The sequence below is a fragment of the Drosophila serrata genome, unplaced genomic scaffold (genome assembly GCF_035046125.1).
Source record: "Drosophila serrata isolate PLE 108 unplaced genomic scaffold, ASM3504612v1 contig_362, whole genome shotgun sequence".
Lineage (NCBI taxonomy): Eukaryota > Metazoa > Arthropoda > Insecta > Diptera > Drosophilidae > Drosophila > Drosophila serrata.
In genome coordinates, this window is record NW_028257260.1 from 2596812 (window position 1) to 2616019 (window position 19208).

General features: G+C 43.5%; 3 protein-coding genes across 6 annotated transcripts; 2 read left to right on the forward strand and 1 right to left on the reverse strand.

Annotated features, from left to right (window-relative positions):
* Positions 1–1731: 1731 nt before the first annotated feature.
* On the forward strand, positions 1732–14935 carry LOC110176022 (solute carrier family 7 member 14). 3 transcript variants are annotated; one of them, XM_086839171.1, is made up of 14 exons: positions 1732–2724; positions 6004–6129; positions 6211–6364; positions 8029–8160; positions 8218–8316; positions 8381–8589; positions 8649–8820; positions 8898–9081; positions 9139–9731; positions 10078–10243; positions 10322–10538; positions 10599–10695; positions 10753–11035; positions 11778–14935. In XM_086839171.1, exons 1-13 carry the CDS (start codon positions 2689–2691, stop codon positions 10998–11000), a joined length of 2433 nt encoding a protein of 810 aa, XP_086695297.1. In that variant the 5' UTR covers positions 1732–2688; the 3' UTR covers positions 11001–11035; positions 11778–14935. The 3 variants fall into 3 exon arrangements, with proteins under 3 accessions (XP_086695297.1, XP_020797892.1, XP_086695298.1); XM_020942233.2 differs by having other exon boundaries at positions 10753–14935; XM_086839172.1 differs by lacking the exon at positions 1732–2724 and adding an exon at positions 5577–5708 and having other exon boundaries at positions 10753–14935.
* A 425-nt stretch (positions 14936–15360) lies between these two features.
* Positions 15361–16791, forward strand: LOC110176003 (pyridoxal phosphate phosphatase PHOSPHO2). The gene has a single exon (XM_020942207.2). The coding sequence runs from the start codon at positions 15474–15476 to the stop codon at positions 16401–16403; it is 930 nt and encodes a 309-aa protein (XP_020797866.2). The 5' UTR covers positions 15361–15473; the 3' UTR covers positions 16404–16791.
* A 450-nt stretch (positions 16792–17241) lies between these two features.
* Rcd-1 (Required for cell differentiation 1) lies at positions 17242–19208 on the reverse strand. Of its 2 annotated transcripts, XR_015273102.1 has the most exons (5): positions 18805–19146; positions 18170–18739; positions 18018–18109; positions 17650–17953; positions 17242–17597 (listed from the first exon to the last, which is right to left on the reverse strand). XR_015273102.1 is itself a non-coding variant. In XM_020942178.2 (4 exons), exons 1-4 carry the CDS (start codon positions 18871–18873, stop codon positions 17785–17787), a joined length of 900 nt encoding a protein of 299 aa, XP_020797837.1. In that variant the 5' UTR covers positions 18874–19208; the 3' UTR covers positions 17242–17784. The 2 variants fall into 2 exon arrangements, 1 of the variants encoding a protein (XP_020797837.1); XM_020942178.2 differs by having other exon boundaries at positions 17242–17953; positions 18805–19208.

Sequence of the window (19208 nt, forward strand, 5' to 3'; positions counted from 1 at the left end):
ATGCAGCGGAAATATTTAAAATATTTCAGGAACTGTAAATGATTTTTTAACTATGTATATCTTTTATTATTTTAAATTAAATATAGTATAAAATACTAAACCAAATAAATTACTTTATTAGAACTAACTGCTTGGGCCCACAAATCGAAATAAGTATAGATTGTAAAAGTATTTATAAGTTAATAGAAGATCCTTGTTGGAAATGAATATTCTACATAAGTAGGAAAAGAATTGGAAAACTAAGGGTTAAAAGCAATAACTAATCAAAATTCTTCAAACATTTATTTTTGTAATGGGTACCAGCCATTGTGCCCTCCATGAATTTCATAATACATTGTGCCTGCACATTTATCACTCATACGTACTGTTGCCCTCTAACAAAACAGCAATTCTTTTGATTTGCATATCAACTCCTTGGTCCTTGGGGCTTTTATGCTATAGCCATTCTAAAGCTAGAGGTAAGTCCTGCCAGATTCTGAGCGATACTCGGCGCAAATCCAGGATATTCGCGCGCCATCTAGCGACGAATGGTGGCGAACACACGCGATAGCGTTATCCCTTTTGATGGCTGAGCTTTGAGCAGCTTCAAATGCGATAACGGTTTGCCAGCTTGACAGCGCGGGGCGGCAGCAGTCGAGGGGGAGGGGGCAGACAGGTAACAGCTAACAGGTGCGCACACATAAGCTGCTTGTACCGTTACACAATTCGGATAACAGCGGCGCCTCTGGGGAGCGTGTGTATTTACATATCCTTGAGAGACACTCGCACACATACACACATACAAACATAAAAGAAGCCGAAAAAAAACGAAAGTACAAACGCCTACGCGCACGTTGGATTGTGGAGAGGGGAGAGTGTGGTGGGTTGGGGTGCGTTTGCGCTCTTGTTGCTTGCACTTTTCATTGCCTACTTTCGAGCGGAGAGAGAGAGAGAGAGAGAGAGAGTGAGAGGGCAGTAGAGCGGACGAGGACGAGAAGGAGAGGGAGCGCATGTGATGGGTATGCGCCGGTGTGCGTGTGAAAGAGCGAGAGCGAGCAGAGCGAAATCGAAAGTTGGGAAACTTGTAGCTTTGGGGCAAAGTCAGGCGAAACTCTGTTATAGATACAGGAAACTTCCTGTCCGCGAGACGCGGCGTTGCCAGATGTCCGCGACACGGCCTGGCAACTTCGCCGCTTCGCATGTAAAGTGCTGTAAGGCGAAAAGCTCTCCTGCAGAAAGGAATGGCACGAAGAAAGGCCAAAAGCGAAGTAGAAAGCATGATACAATTATACAAGGTAGTCTCGTCGGCTGCCTAACCGTTCGGCTTATTTTCAGTGCGTTCGTGTTTGTCAAGCAGAAAGGTTGTGTGCGGACGATTTTTTTCTTACTATTAACCCTTGTGTGCGATGTCGTTCTGCTAAGAACATAAACATTAATTTAGATAAAAAAATTTTACTTTAAGATTCGGATATATTTTAAAATTAAGAATTTAAACAAAAAAATAGCTTTACAAAAACAAAAACAAAGATTAATGTCAAATTCCAAACTATTAAAAATTAAGTTATAAAACACTTCAACTCTTTTTACTATGTATGAACAATTTAACCCCCATGGCCCATCTAAGGGCTAAACTAAAAGCTCTTTTGTCGTTTCACTCGCACTTACTACGCAGACTCCTCTCACTCGCACTTGTTGTGAGTAATGAATAGCGGAGTGCTTTTGCCGACGAGACTACCTTGTATAATTCTACCATGGTAGAAAGAAGAAGCAGCAGTAGCAGAAGCAGCAGCACCAGCAGCAGCAGCACACTTTTTCGCTTCACATCGCTTTGCTCCACCGAAAAGTGATACACACGGAAAAATCGCAGGCATTCATTCACCGAATACAGAGGCGAGAAGCGCGACCGCCTGCAAGAAACGTGCTACAATAAAGCGACCGAAAAATTGTTGAAAGCACTCAAAAATTAACTTTGAAACGCAGAGATTAACGGTCCAATTCGACTTTTTGTTTGTGTGTGCAACTGTGAAAAAAGGAAATTCATATTAAATCCCAAGCGGACATTCTGCAGTTCCATTCGGGTGTTCGGGTGCGCGAGTGTGCGTGTGTGTTCTGGGGCCACGTGAAGGCGAAGGCGCGGAACAACGGCGAGCGGTGGGGAAAGTGAGGGAGCGGTAGAGGTAGAGAAAGTGACAGTGACAGTGACAGTGCTGGTAGAAAAGCGAAACCGAAAGTGAAAATTGAATACGAACAGCAACGAGTGCGGATCCTTCAACAGCCGTTATCTGTTGAATATAGAATGACGTTGCACACAAAAATCAATGTGAGGCACAAGAAAGAAACAGCAAAAGCAACAGTAACATCAGCAACGGTAACGGTACCATCACCAGCAGGAGCAGCAACAACGCGCCTTTCGCACAGATAAAGAGAGAAAGAGAGAAAGGGAGTGAAAGCGAGAGAGCTCAAGCTTAAGCAACAGCAGCAGCTAACGGTACCCAAATCGCGAAGTCAGCGCAGTCAAGTGCAACAGCAGTTACAACAGCAACAACAACAACATTGCCTGCTCTTTTTGCACCATCCTTCGCTTTAATAACTGTTGAAGGCAGAGTCGGTGAGACAGAGACAGAGCCAAAGACAAACAGTGTGCAAGAGCGAGAAAAAGATAGGAAAAAGGGAAGACAGGACGAGCGGAAAAGGAAGCAGATAAGCGAAATGAAGCCATCGGATTTGTTGTTGGTCCTAGAGAAGGTGAGTGAGCCAGGATGTAAAATAAAGAAGAAGGAATCACACCGAAAGGTGTATTTTTATTAATAATTCTTCACTGAAGCAGACACAGAGTTTTGGTCACTGCTAAAATTGGAGTCCTTACACACATTAAAACCTCAAAGCGAGTGCGTGTGCGTGCGTTTGCGTGTATTTGTGACTGTGCGTGTGTGTGTGAATGAAGCTTTGTTGTAATGCTATGCCGTAAAAAGGTCATTATGATACCGAACGCCGACGCAGACACACACACAGACATACACACAGTGTGTCTGCGTGTGAACTTATGCAAATCCATTTGGCAGAGGAGCTGCTCACCCACACAATTACGCTCACACACACACACACACACACACATACAGCATAGTCGTGGCAAGTACGACACAACAACAGCAACAGCAGTTACAGTAACTCTGAGTGAGCTCCAATGCCGAAGCGTAAAAACAACAACAAGAGAAGGCACCCACACACACAAGTAAAGATTGGGAGAGTGCGCGAAAGGGATGGCACAGCAACCCACAAGCACGCAGCCAAACACACAAACACACACACACACACTTCCCCACATTTTTTGGCTTTCCGTTATCTTTATTGCCACTTCTGTTGCGCTGGCCCTTTACAGCCGCAGCTGTAATTGGAGCCGCCGTTCGTCCCTAGACCAAATCCCCAATCCCGCAACCGCTTCACCAGCTACATCCCCCTCATATCCCAATTCCGCTGTCCAGTTTATCCCGCCGGAGGGCGAGATACGAGAAGGAAGGGATGGGGGGGAGGGGGGTATGTCTCTATAAATAAAGCATCTGTTTTGGGGCCGGATTAGGTGCAAGTGAGACGAGGCGAGCGTAACGTAACGGGGCTTTGTTATGGCAATATCACTCATACGCAGTGTATGAAAGGCAGCAAGACCAGCTTAGCCAGCCGAGAAGTATGCTACATCAAAGCACCACCGCACAGAGGGAAAAATAAACGAGGCGAAGTTAATATATCTTTTCTAACCATCATATAAAAAGAGTACAAATCAAATAATAATAGTAATTTTCAGTAAATAAGCTTCGAGATCTTTCGTTATTATTATTATTATTATTATTTTTGTTTTCTTGGACAGAACAGTTAATTTTTTTGTATTTGTGCAGATGCCTCATTCACTCTCGGTTAAGGAGTTGTCTTCCACTTGTAGATGCTGGAGTACCTCGCGATTATCCTCTGCTAGCGCGTCCAGATCCTTCCTGGACAGGGGGTGACCTTTTGTGTGGCTGCCACTGCAGCTGAGTGCGACTCATCCCCAGGCTCTGGCAAGCCATTTATAACGCCAACTCGCTAAAAAAAAGTGTATATACATATAAGGGCCACCGGGAACAGGAACTGTCTGGGGGTCGAAGCTAGGAATACCCAAGCAAAAGCGGGAGGGAAGTTTATATTTGTTTGTATGCATCGTTCCTTAAAACAAGTTGTTATAGTTAATTAGTTAACTGCACTGTTTATAAACATGATCCTTTGCTCAAAACTATTTAAATACTTGGTTAGAATACTTGACATTTAGCAGGAATTGAAATTTTTGTAGTTTTCCGAACTTGTTCAACTTAAAGTGTCCCCTATTGACCTTTAATTTTTGGTGGCAATTCCAATTATGCAAATAATATATTAGTTTGCTTTCACTTTCTTGCCTCTTGAATTATATATACTAAAAATAGTTTTAGTAAAAAATATATAATATACAAGTTGGAATGTAATTCATAAAACTACTGTCGTTGCGGCACTTATTTAATATCGCCAGGACCTGCGGCCAACTTATCATGCCCAAGCTCCAGGAGAGCCTTGAAAGAAGGGGGGAAAAAATAAATGGGGACGACAAATGTCGCCGCAGCATGCAACTTGTTGGAATACAAAGGGTTCGAGAACGAGGGCTCCGAGGGAGCGGGTCGAAGGTTAATGGCTATGATTCCTAGTAAATGGCAAATGGGATGTGCCGCAGAGGATCCGGCGGACGACCACGAGTAGGAGGACTGGGCTGCTCCGGTTGCTTTGATTGCGTCAAGGCCTGCCCGTTGCCTGTCCCGGAACTGAACCAAGTTGCCCACCATAGAGACATAGAGAATGGTGGTGGTACATCTGCGGTTGACTATCTGCCCGCTGACATGGCATTTAGCTGGGAAACTGGAAAGCAAATGAAGTTGGCCACTGCGGCTGACATCAAAGCGGGCAAGGCTCTGCCGGAAATGCAAGCGATGAGGTTGCCTAGGCAGAAATGTGAAAACCAGGAGTCAGTAGTTCAGAGAATCTTCTGGAGTTCGAATCGCAGATAAAATCGCTGCTTAACCTATGGTGATTTTCACTCAAGAAAGATATACAATAATTTTAGATGTGAATCTAAAATTAATTAAAATAGAGCAAAAATCTATGACCTATATTTCACAGATCTCAAAATATAAGTTATTTGGTGCTCCTGTTTTGACAAACTTTTTACAATCGTTTTTTTATTGAAATATTGAATATGTGATGCTTGCAGGGACTTCAAAATAGGAATCTAATTGATTTGACAAACCCCAAATGGAAATACACTTCCTTTAGCATCAAGTTGACTTTCAATTTTAAATAATTCAAGGCACGTTCATTGTGACAGACGATGGCATTTGGAGTTTCCTAGAAACAAGTATTTAAAAGAGGAATTCTCATTAATTCCAGGATCATGTGCTAGCTTTCGACGAAAATAATAAGGCGTGGTGGAAAAGCTTTGAATTAAAAATAGAAATTAAATTGTTGACATTATCCACTTACGAACAAAAGTAATTTTGTTATTAAATTAATTGCTTCCTTTGAAAATAAGGTCAAAATGTATCTGAATTCGCAATGACAAACTTACTCGTATTTCATATCGTTTTTCATATCAAATCGTGTGAAAGTGAACACCGGAGCTTACCCGATAGAACTCAACTATAATTGCAATCCTTAAATATAAATACCTGCAATCCCATGTAAGATTCCTTTCGACAATGTTTAAATCATCTACAAAGATGGAGGTGGATTCAACAGCGTGAAAGGGCAGGCAGGCAGGACTTGTTGCAAAAAAAATCGATTGCCAAAGTCCTTGCTCTGTGCTGTCCTTTGCCATCAGTTATCAGTGAAGAGCACTCGCCTCTGGTTGGGTGTTTTGTGGGGGAGGTGTGGGGGGAAGGGGAGGAAGGATGGTGCCAGGACACTCATCTTTCAGTGGCAGCTGTTCGAACGTGGGCCCCCGTTGAATTAATTGCTCGTTCGCTCCAATTGCAGGTCAAGTTCAGGGTGCCCCTGCCGCCGGGAGTCAGCTCGACGACGCTCCTGCCGAAGCTCATCCGCACCAAGGACGTGAAGCAGCTGCAGGACGGCAACGCACAGCCACAGAAGCCCAAGCTAACGGTGAGTCTGGATTTTAAACGCAGGATTATGGATCCCCCTCCTATAGCAGCTGCAGCTGTGTCTTTCTCTTACTCGCCACAGAAATGTCTCAACACGCTGGACCTGACCTCGCTGGGCATTGGCTCCTGCTGCGGCACGGGCATGTACCTGGTGGCCGGCATGGTGGCCCAGAAGATAGCCGGACCCGGTGTGATTATTAGTTTTATTATAGCCGCCATAGCGAGTATATTCTCAGGTAAAATACAGAAAGAAAGTCCCTAGGAGGACGTGTCCCCATCAACTCTGAATGTCGTCAGGCTAATTGGACTAAGTCGCATGGATGCTAAGGCCATTGTTGCACAGATTGACTAGATTAATTGGAGATTTATCCATTATGAAATGTAATTTAAATATGAGAAAGGTTTTAAGGGATATTGCTTTGAGTTAATTTAAAAACTGCCTTGACTTACTTGCCTTGATTATTTTAAATGACAAACATGAAAGGAAGGTAACTTCGGCATGCCGAAGTTTATATAAGCTTACAGATAGATCTTCGATCACTAGAAATTAATAAAATATAATTTATACATATTTATGTTAAAAACGACCGTTTTGCAGTTTCCTCTATTTTTAAAGATCGTTTTTATGGGAGCTATATGATAAAGTTGTCCGATTTTACACAAAATTCTAGATTAATATATAATGACTATATATTAAGTTTGATGAAAATCTGTTGAAAACTGGAAAAGTTATAATTTTTTTCTTAAAATTTTCCGATCGTTCCTTTGGGCCCTATATATATGTATATCTATATAGTCCACCGATTCGCCATGGTCCGACTTATATAGTAGTAAAATTATATAGAAGAATAACTCCATAGTTTCATTCAAATAGCTTAAATTTGTTCCAAAACAAATCTCAAACATCTGGGCATATGATTCCCAACTGGTTCTAACATCCCCGAAACGAAGTGACTGCTGCCGGCCAAGTCTCAGATATGTGTTGTGTTACAAAACTTGCAAGTCATTGTTTATTAGTGTTCAAAATTAGTAACTGATTATACATACTTACTGGTCATTGATAATTACTGGTCATAGGTACTTAGTGTTCAGAGTTACTTATTGCTCATAGTTACTTAATGTTCATAGAAACTAACTAATCAGAGTTAATTACTAGTCATAGATACTTACTGATCATAGTAACTTCCTGGTCAAAGTTACTTACTTTTCATAAATACTTACTTATCATAGTTATTTAATGATCATAGCTAATTACTGTTCCGAGTTACTTACTGGTCATAGATACTTACTGGTCATACTTAATTACTGATTATTGTTCTATATATCGTCCGATTGTTCCTATGGTAGCTATATATATGTATATATATAGTCCTCCGATTCGCCATGCTCCGACTTATATACCAGTGAAATTATATAGAAGAATAACTCCATAGTTTCATTCAAGTAGCTTGCTCCTAAATATGTTCCAAAACAAATCTCGCCCATGTATATAATTCCCAACCAGTTCTAACATCCCCGGAACGAAGTGACTGCTGCCGGCCACGTCTCAGAAATGTGTTGTTACAAAAGTTGCAAGTCATTGTTTATTAGTGCTCAAAGTTAGTAACTGATCATACTTACTTACTGGTTATAGATACTTACTGTTCAGATCATAAATCATACATGATCGTACATACTTTCTGGTCATATACACTTCCTGTTCAGAGTAACTTACTGTCGAAAGATACTTACTGATCATAAAACTAAAAACGAAATTCTATAATAATAATTGCAATTTTTTACATAGGCTGAATAAGATTAAATCTAGTTGTCTAATTCCCAGTCCAGTAAGCCTTTCACATCCATATCATGATTAGCTGATCCTGATCCTAATCTCTAATCAATTCTGATCTTTCAACAGGCGCCTGCTATGCGGAGTTTGGCGTTCGTGTGCCGCACACTTCCGGCTCGGCCTATATGTATTCATATGTGGCAGTTGGAGAATTTGTAGCTTTTATAATTGGTTGGAACATGATATTGGAATATCTAATAGGTGAGTACAAATGTCCCCATTTATCCTGATCGACTTTCATCTCTATTATCAAACCAGGAACAAGTGCCTGTGCCTGTGCGTTAAGTTCTAGTTTCGATTCCTTGACTGGCAATACCATAGCGCGTACGATAAGCGAGTCCATTGGCACGATATTCGGTGAGTATATACTATAACTAGACATTCTATATAAATTCTATATCCTGTATCTTTGGACTCTTAGGCAAGCCCCCGGACTTTATTGCCTTTGGAATTACGTTGCTGATGACCTGCGTTTTGGCGATGGGCGCCAGCAAGTCGGTCATTTTCAATCACTCCCTCAATGCCATCAATCTGGCCACGTGGGTGTTCGTCATGGCCGCTGGGCTCTTCTATGTGGACACAAAGACGTGGTCCGAGCACCAGGGTTTTCTACCCTACGGCTGGAGTGGCGTAAGTATATCAGATTTATCCTTAAACTTGAAACTATAAAGTATTTCCTTTCTATACAGGTATTTTCGGGTGCCGCCACCTGTTTCTATGCATTTATCGGTTTCGATATCATCGCAACAACCGGTGAGGAGGCGCACAATCCCCAAAAGAGCATTCCCAAGGCAATCGTTGGTTCCCTGGTCGTCGTGCTAATTGCCTACGTCAGTGTTAGTCTAGTCCTTACTTTAGTGGGTAAGTGTCCTCGCTCTATCCCTCTCTCTCTCTCTCTCTCTGTTCCTTTAAGGATTATGAATATATATTTATCACAGTTCCCTATGATCACATCAACACGGGAGCGGCTCTGGTGCAGATGTGGTCGTATGTGAATGCTCCAAAGTGCCGTGCTGTGGTGGCCATTGGTGCCACTGCCGGCCTCTCGGTAGCCATGTTCGGCTCAATGTTCCCTATGCCGCGCGTGATCTATGCCATGGCCCAGGATGGGCTGATTTTCAGGTGAGTGCTCCTAATCAAGGCTACCCAAGGGCTCTAGTAAATTCCCATCCCTTCCAGGCAACTGTCGCAGCTGTGGCAACGCACCAATGTGCCCGGTTTGGCAACCATCGGTAGCGGAGTGGCCGCCGCTCTGGTTGCACTAACCGTGCGCCTGGAGATCCTCGTCGAGATGATGTCCATTGGCACTCTGCTGGCCTACACGCTGGTATCCACCTGTGTCCTGGTGCTACGCTACCAGCCACACAGCACCTCGCTGGTGGAGCTGCTACCGGCACAGCTGCGCACACCGGTGGCACCTGGAACGGCCAGTGATTCCCGTGCCCATGTCACACCCGCCGAGGTGCTAGAGGTGCCCGGGAAGCTGACCATCAAGCGGGTGACGCGCGGCATGTCCGACTCCGATGATTCCTTCATCGACGACAGCCCAGAGGGCTTTCTAGGTGGACGCGATGACCAGTTCCTGGTCTCCGATCGCTCAGAGAACAAGTTCTACGGCAGTGTGCATGGAGCACCCACTGGACCCACCGGCCAGGCGACTGCCTTCGATGCCATGGGCCTGAACTTTGTTACCCGGAAGATACATGACTATGCGTACCTGTGCCCCGGCTTTTTCCCCTGGATAAATCCCGGTCAGGCCACCACCGAAAGTGGTACGTTTCATGGGTGTTTTTCATGGATAAAGATCATATTTTTCGCTGGATGAAGAAAGTTTAGAAGATCTTACAGCGCCAAGCTTTCGAATCTTAAGTACATTTGGAAAATAGTGAGGTTTTTAAATGCTTAATTCGATTAAGAATGAACTTTCTTCATCCAATTGAAATGGGAAAGGACTTTGTTATCACACATTGCCCCATACGCTACCCGGTTCCCCGATGACCTGCTGACTAAATTACCATTGAAATTGACTCTTTACCTTTACTTTCTCAAAACCCGAATCGGAAACGTAACATACAACTCCACCGATATATAACCAATCCACCAATGGACCGCCGGCAGGCATGTACGTCACCAAGCTAGTGGGCATCATGTTCGGTCTCATATTCTTCCTGGACCTGTTCGCGGCCATTGGGTGGTCCGGTGGCCTCGCCGCATTCATTTATTTCATTTTGTTTATCGGCATATTTGTGATACTATTGATTATATCGAGGCAGCCGCAAAATAGGTAATACGCTCTCCACCTCGGACCTCCGTCCGCCATTCAAGGACGTTCCAGGACTAATGCTTCCTCTCTCCCGCCCAGATATGCGCTGGCATTCCTTACACCCGGACTACCGTTCATCCCGGCCATTGCCATCACGGTGAATATCTATCTGATATTCAAGCTGAGCATCCTTACCCTCGTCCGCTTCACCGTATGGATGTCCCTGGGATTCGTCATGTATTTCTACTACGGCATCACGCACAGCAGCCTGGAGCAGGCCAGTGACGATCTGGAATTGCATGTGGACAAGGATTATGTGAGTGCTATAGCCTAAACCTTGATCATCCCATAGCTAATCCTTTGCTGTCATTTGCAGAGCAAAAACGTCGAGGAGAAGGCCGTGTGGGATCAACAGTCATATAATCAAACCCATGAGCCCGTCTGGGCCAGCAAGGAAGTGAAGCAGCCTTCAAGTAAGTTCTATCAATGTTGACATTCAACTGATCCTTAACATGTCCTGTATCCCACAGAGCAACGTTACAACTATGGTAAATCCTCGACGTCTTCATCGTCGGCACAGGGCACCTCTAGGGGAGCCACTGAAAGCAGTGGGGCGACAAAGGCGCCGGGCAGGAACAGTGGCGGCCCCACTCGACCTGTGCCACCACCACCGCCCACTGGCGTTGGCCAGACAAAGGGTCCGCCGATGGAGCGCCAATATACCGGCCAGTTCAGCATGTTCGTGGACGAGGGTCAGTTCCCGACGTGGGAGGACTAAGCTGTTGCCCCCAGAAGCTACCAATCGGAGTCCCAGTATGTTACGATACCCATTCCCAATGCCCATTCCCGACCTCGATCCCCATTCCCGTATCAAAACAAAAGCAGCTTAAGCCCCACACCAAGTTCGATCTCGATGGCAGTCGATGGAGATGGATCTCTCTCTCCTCTGCCGAGTGAAGCTCACTCACTTGTAAATACGATTAGAGATGTTAAGTTTAACGATATATGGCCAGGTGTGTCGTTACCAAGAGGCTAAAGCAGATGCATTCCCCATATACAAGGCTTAAGCCGGTGGCGGCGACGGAGTCACTGTTCGTTCACCGTTCACTGTTCACCGTGCACTGTGCTCCGTGCGTCGCCATCCGGCGGCGAGGTCACCATTATACACCTATACCATATACGATATACAATATATATATATATATATATATATACATAATATACATACATGCATATATATTGATTATACAAGCAAAAAAAAAATATATATACATATATAGCGATGGGTTATTAGTTCAGCAAAGAGTTACAGTGCAAAGTTATCGAATTCCATTTACCCGAAAACCTTGCGATTAGCGATAAGCGAGAGAATCGAGAAAGCAAAACCCACAAATATCCGATAACTAATAAACGATTGTGCTCAAGACCGATTGGCCATCGTTTTGGGTGACGTTTGTCAATCGGCATTTAGCACAAGACCCAGAGACTCCACCCCAGTTCCCCAAAAAGTAATACCAATAATACATATGTATGCATATTTTGTGAAATTGTTCAGCACGAGATGGAGCATGATGCCCTCGTGCATATCCGTGGCGGTGTGTTTGGGGACTGGCAATATACATCATCGTGCACAACTGTACATTCTAGGCACCAACAGCAGCTGCAGTTCCCCACACCCACCGCCACGGGATGGCAGTATAGTTGAAGAAGAAACCCTGGGTTGTGGAGAGATCAGGGCCGCAGGGAACGATCTGTGCACAAAGTCAGGAGTACGGCCTACGGACTACCCCACACTATGAGATCTAAATGAAACACGTACCTTATGTATTTATGATTCTATTGTTGTTTACATATTATATATATTTACGCTATGCATTTTATTCGGCGCTGGGTCGTACTGTCAACCGTCCCAAGCCCGTCGTCTCACTCGGATCTATCTCAAAATGTTATTTGTTTTTTTTTAATCCTAGAGGCTCGCTCGCGCTAAGCTAAAACTCATTTTAAGCGGCATTTCGCATTCGTTGTAATACAATAATTCATTTTACTTATCGAATACCAAGGCAAAAACCAAAATTATATGAATATGCATATATATTTATGAGAATTACCATATAAACAAATACCAAAGGAATACAAAATATTTACTTATCGAAGCTATTCAAACTTAAACCAAGAATATAAACGATGGCAAGCATAAAACTACAAATATGTATAAACACAAGGATAACTTTAACAAAAATCAAATGATGATGATAATGATGAAAGCAAAAACAAAAACAAAAGCAAAAAAAAAATAATAACATTTACATTTACGTACGAGCATACTTTTTTCCACTTTATATACTATGTACAAGCAAACCATGCGTAACTAACTATTTTTAACTAAATTACACTCAAGTATATGGCAAAGTTAAAGCAAAATCAACAAATTTTTAAGAATATAATACTTCTGATCATTTATTCAAATTTGTATTCCACAACTCTGTACATACACAAAGTCCCCCCCACACACACAAACACGACACGAACACAATCCAGAACTCAATAACCTAGGGTTAGCCCTCGACTCAATTCGACTCGATCTAGCCCCGCAACATTGCAAACCAACTATTTATAGACAAACCTACCGTCTAAGACATTCGATTTATAGCCTAATTTCGACTAATTTCCTTCACACTCCATTCCATATTCAAATTTTAAGTTCAATTCGTTGATTCATTCAATTTCGAGTGCCAAATCAGTATGCACCACGCACCCCCTGAACCAGTAGGTAGCAGCAATCGAAATACTGAATACAGAAATTAAACTATGTATGCAGTTAATCACACGCACTCCTTCAAATTCCTGGTTTCTCTGGACCAACTACTTAAGCTATAGTCCTGCACTATGAACTACATACATATACTGTGTATTTAAACCACACTTTAGTTTATCGAAAAATATCGAATTGTCCAAAACTTAATGCGCCCCCCCGATTTGTTCGATAACACGATTTGTACATACACCACCAGAGGCATACAGGCAGAGAGCGAATACAGTGCGTATGTATATTTTTATGAACGCAACACGACAAAGAATCAACTAAAAAGAAACGATACTCAGAAGCAAAAGCATCAACTAAAGAATAACATATCCTACCACACAGCTTAAAGTTGAAACCTCAATCAAATGGAACCCGTCGAGCCCACATTCCTCCGATAGTTTCGATTACCGATCGATGTTCGATCGCCGACCGCCGATTACCACCGACCAAGACAGTCCCATACCGAGCTAAAGTCGATATTTTGTTTCATTTACAATGTTGGGTCAAACCTTTTAGTTGAACGGATGAATTTACTAGGGACTAAGGTGTGTAGCGGCAACTGTCTGCCGGGTGTGCGCTCGGAAGAGGTCCCTCCCGATATATTACCTACATATGTATGTATGTATGTATGTAACAACAGGTACGGCTCAGTACAGGCAATCCAGTAACTGCGGGCTAAAACAGCTTGCTCTTCCACCTTTCGGTTATTTCGGTACCACCAAGTTAAGATAACTGTTATGGGAATATGATAGATTTAATAGATTTTCTACAGTTCCAATTTGAAGCGAATAGAAAGAAACAAATCAAGTAAACTTAAACAATATATCGATTAATGTGAAGGGAAAAACAAAAAGCTTCCGTTGACAAACGTATGCATTTTACTATAACCTATGGTTTACTTTATTAATCCTTCGAATGGAGATATAAGAACAACAATAAAAAAAAAACTAAACACACTAAATAAAATAATAATAAACACACAGGGAACACTTACTCTTACTCTATTGTCTGTGTATGCTCAGTGTAATTGTAACTGCAAGAGTAACAGTAACTTTAACAGCAACTATAAAATTTTCTTTATGAGTAACTTTAATAGTTACTGTAACAGTGACTGTAACTTTAACTGACATCTGTAAGCAGGCTGAGAATTAGAATGAGAAAAGCAACAGCACACCAAAACCGGAAGTGACGTAACAGGAAGGAAGCACCTAAACACGCATAGATATGCACACACAGCCGAAACACAAGTATTTGAAGACAATTCTAAAACCAAAAGCAACGCCAACCAATATTTACCAAAGAGCCAAGCCTAATTATGACGAAAAACTATAAGTAATCCACATTTGATTGTTTGATTGATTGAAAAAATGCATTAGACGATTGTTTCTTTGATTGATTGATTTACCAGCTGAATATAACGTACCTAAGTTTTTGTTTATTTCATAAGACTGAATTACTGGAATATGATTTATTTTAAATGTGTATATAATTAAGGTCTAATAGCAAACTTTACAACTTTTACTAATGAAGCATCAAAATTTTTGAAATTATTCTGTACTCATTTATCTAAACAAAAATCTAAGAAAAATTCACAAAAAAAAGGAGAAGAGAACAAGGAGAATACGTGATGAAGGATGATGGAGTCGAGAGCGAAAGAAGTTAATATACAACTTTTAACATATGCGGGAAAGTCCCGATATGATGATACATATATATATTTCAATGGATCGATAACAAACAAATAAAAATCAGCAAACCAAAGTGAAATGAAAATGATGTTAAAATATAAGAAAAAACAAACATTTTTTAATTCAAAATACTACTCTTGGTTTGTTTTATGTGTTAATAACTTATTAAATGATATTTCTTGAGAATATTAAAAAAAAATAAAAATTGTTAGGATATTCAAATTTGGCTTTTTTCATGGGCATGTAAATAAGTATCCCAAAAACTGGGGCTGCCAGTTAAAAATATCCGCATCAAGCTGATAAATTAAACAAGAAGGGTTTTCCGGACTTGCGGGTAAAATATTAAATTATTCTTTAAAAGTTTTAATTTATTCATTCATTTATAATTGATTTGAACGATTTAACAAGCTTGCAACAGTTACGAAGGCGGCAGTTTTTAAACTGAATATGGTAACGGCAGCTTCGGCGTTGCCAAGCTTTAGAGTCTCGAGCTCTAACGTTGCCATACCTATCTAACTTTTATAAATCAGCTAAATCTGGCGTGAAAATTGTGGCGGGCAAATTGAATCCCTTGATAGTGATGGCACATAAACATCGATGGTCGAAAAAATATCGATGCCTTAGAAAATTAAAAAAACATCGATGCATCGATGTTTTCATCGAAGTTCTTGCATCTCTATTTTGTAACTTCGGGATACAAATTAAGTTGATTTGTTGCGCTCGCGTTCTCAAAAATTTCAAATCTTGTGCATAAAAACTGATGTCCTCGAACTCGTCCTCGGACGCCGTAGCCGTGGCCAAGGCCGTGGCCAGCTGCAGGCTGGTGAAGCAGCAGCGCCGTCGGCTGGCGGCCTTCGACTTCGACCACACAATTGTGTCGCAGAATACGGATACTGTGGTCCGCGACCTGCTGCCCACGGAGGTGACCAGTGCCCGCGCCCACGAGCTGGTGGAGAACGACTGCTGGACGGAGTACATGGGTGAGGTGTTCCGCTTGTTGCATGAGCAACAAGTGCCGGAGGCGCGCATTCGCGACACCATCCGCGGCATCCCCGAGGTGCCAGGATTCGTGCGGCTGATCAAGCACCTGGCCAAGCGGATGCAGTTTGACCTAATCATCATCAGTGACTCGAACAGTGTCTTTATCGAGGAGTGGCTGCGGGCGCACAACTTGGCCGACTGCTTCCTGGCTGTCTTCACCAATCCGGCCGAATTTGACGCCACCGGGCGCTTGGTGGTCCGTGCCCATCACCAGCAGTCGGACTGCAAGCTAAGTGCCAGTAACTTGTGCAAGGGCCGCGTCCTAGAGCACTTTGTCATCGAACAGGACCTGCGGCGCAGCATCCGCTACGACCATGTCTTCTATGTGGGTGACGGCAACAACGACATCTGCCCGGTGCTCCGGCAGCGAGCCTGCGACTTTGCCTGCGCCCGCAGCGGCTTCGCCATGGAGAAGCATTTGCTTCGCAACCGCAGCAAATTGAAGCTGCGCGCCCAGCTTCTGGTTTGGAAGAGTGGCTTCGACCTGATGGACCAGATGCTGGCCCTGCCGCAGCTCCAGACCCAGGCCCCAAATCCCAACCCGAACCCGAACTTAGGCACTGTCGGCGACGGAGGTGGGCCGCAGGCCGAGATGGCTCGACGGGCGTCGGCAGCTGCTTCCGCCGGGCAGGCCAAGTCGCCCAATTAAGCTGCAAATGGATTCCCGTCCCCTACCCGCGGACGTCTCTGGTCCGTAGTTAGCTCTCCTCCGAACGTGGAGACCTCACAGCAGTACTGTCTACTGCCTACTGTCTACTGTCCACTGTCCTCATCGCATCGCATCGCATCCACTGCACCACCGTTCCCCAGTCGTGTATGCTAAGATCGTGTTTTGATAGGCAACCTACAGGTTTGGTACAGTACCTTTTGGAGTCTGCTCAGTGATGTCTAGTGCAAGGAGTCAATTTCGGCTGCGCTGTTAGTGTTTACAAGTTAATTCCATGTGTGTATATTGTAATTGTAACTGTTGTAATTATCGCAAGCTGTATTAAGTGTCCATATTATATGCATTTTGAACGTGTGTTGCCGTTACCGCAGCTCTTACCTCTCTTTTTCTTTGATTGCCACATAGAGAGGGATGGCAACAGGCGGTGGCCTCTGCATGCGAGAGAGTGAGTGTCATTTACTGCATCCACCCAGCACCACCCTCCGCCCCTAACCTTGATATAATCCCACCATGCTCGCAGCGTTCTCCGGTTCCTGCGCAATTCGAATTCGATTTTGTTTACGCCTCCGCGTCGCCAGGAATTTGTATACAAAAGATATTCCAAGAATTATGGGGCAGATGAGACAGTCAGTTTATTGTGGTTTAAGGCGCAGGCGGCATTGTTTATTAAGTGCATTATTTTTACACGTAAGCACTTATATTGCTCTGGCATCATCTATCCATATACTTCATTGATTGGTGTAATATCAAACTTCACAGCGAGCTGGAAAAGATCATATAACCTGGGAAAACTCCTATTCCAGTCATAAACAAATGTCAATTTAAACTCCTTTTTGTTATTTATTTACTTTGTTAGTTATATGCTATCAGGGGACAAACTAATATTAACATTAATATATTGGTACATACAATTTTATAATTTTTATACCCTTGGAGTGTATTATAATTTTGACCGTATAAAGTATATATATTCTTGATCAGCCGAGTCGATTAAGCCGTGTTCGTCTGTCCGTTTCTACGCAAACTAGTCTTTCAGTTTTGAAGCTATCTCAATGAAACTGCAGTTAGTCCTTCTACATACTTTCACTCGTCTATATGTCGGAACGGGGCGGATCGGACGACTATATCATATAGCTGCCATACAAACGATCGTTAGTTATAAAGGAAAGTCGAAATCTGTGGATGTAAAATTGTAAATATAATATGTATAGGTAAATGAAATTCCTACTGATCGAAGTTCTATCTGCAAGGGTATAAAAACTTCGGCGTGCCAAAGTTAGCTTCCTTTCTTGTACAATTTCGGTTCTGCCAGAAAGCTTTGGCAGAATTATAGCGAGCGCGTGAATGAGAGTGTGGCAGTGATTTAGGAACCAAGCGGCGACATGCCAATCTGCTGCGGTGTGGCGCCCAGTTCCAGGTTCTTAAGGAGCATCTGCAGCCATTGTTTCGTGGACTTGTCGTCCTGCAGGCATAAGGCAAAGGTGCCGTCACGCAACTGATCGGGCAAACACTGTCCCAGGGCTTTCCGGGCGCTGCAAGCGATAGATGGAGGAGAATTGCAGTTCATGTTACCAAGTCCAGTCCATCCATACATACCGAGTATTATCCGAGAGGCGCAGATAGCAACGGACAACATGCTTCAACAGGCGGGCGCATGGGTCCTTCGACAGTTGGATAACCATTTTTCCCTAAAACGGATAAGGAAAAATAAAACTAATGCTTCAAGGATCCGATGCCAGAGTACTCACCAGGGTGATGGCCACATGCGAGAACCGTTCGTATGTCTGGCAAATGTACGACAGACCCGATTCGTCAAGCAATATCTTCTGGATTATGAATGTGGCCACGGTCTTGCTCAGCTCCGAGCCGCTGTCCATGATACTAAGGCAGAGGGGCACGATTTCCGTGGTCAGTAAGAACGTGATCACCTCCTGCTCGTCCGTCTTGACCAGCGCGCCAATCACGCCCAGGCTGGTGAGGCGCAGGTACTCGAAGGGTCTGGTCTTGGAGGTGGTCGACAAGAAAGGATACAGGTAGAGCGGTATCTGCGCCTGCAGGAAGGCCGTGCGCGTCTCCGGGTGCGAAGCGACGCACTGCAGCAGGGCCAGAGCATTGCATACGCGGTTCGACTGATGCGCCGTCAGCGTCGGCGGAGTTATCGACGGATAAATGTTAACAATCTCCTGCAGCAAGGCGCAGGCTGTCCCAAAGCTGTTCCACAGCATAGGAGCCAAGTCGGTCTCACGCTTCTTGCTCAGCTCCAGCAGGGCCGTCTCCCGGGTGTCTGGGTGCGCCAGCTCGTTGATCCATTGGTACACCTGGCGGAGAAAAGAAGAGAAGCGTCAACTTGACCTGGCAACTATTAAGTCCGTGCGTGGCATACCTTCTCCTGCTCGGTCTGCTGTTGCTGCTGCTGCTGCGGATTCATGAGGGGGCTAGGCTGGGCACTCATCGCGAATATTCGATGTGGCCTTGTTTCGTTCGCCACAAGCCCGCGAGACCAGCAGCAAAGTATGCCCGGCTAGGTGCAAGTACAGGACCTGCAATCGGACCTAGAGGATACTCGCTAATTTAGTTTATTTTTCGAAAAAATAAAACTAATTACAGGTCGAAGTAGTTAAAAAAACAGCTATCGATTCGATACCGAAATATCGATTTATCTACTATTGCGATAGTACAAAACAAAATCAAGTGGACCTCTATTTATGTAATTTGTATTGTTTACAATATTGGGTATATATATTATATATATAATTCTACTTTTACTGGATATCTTTCAATATATTT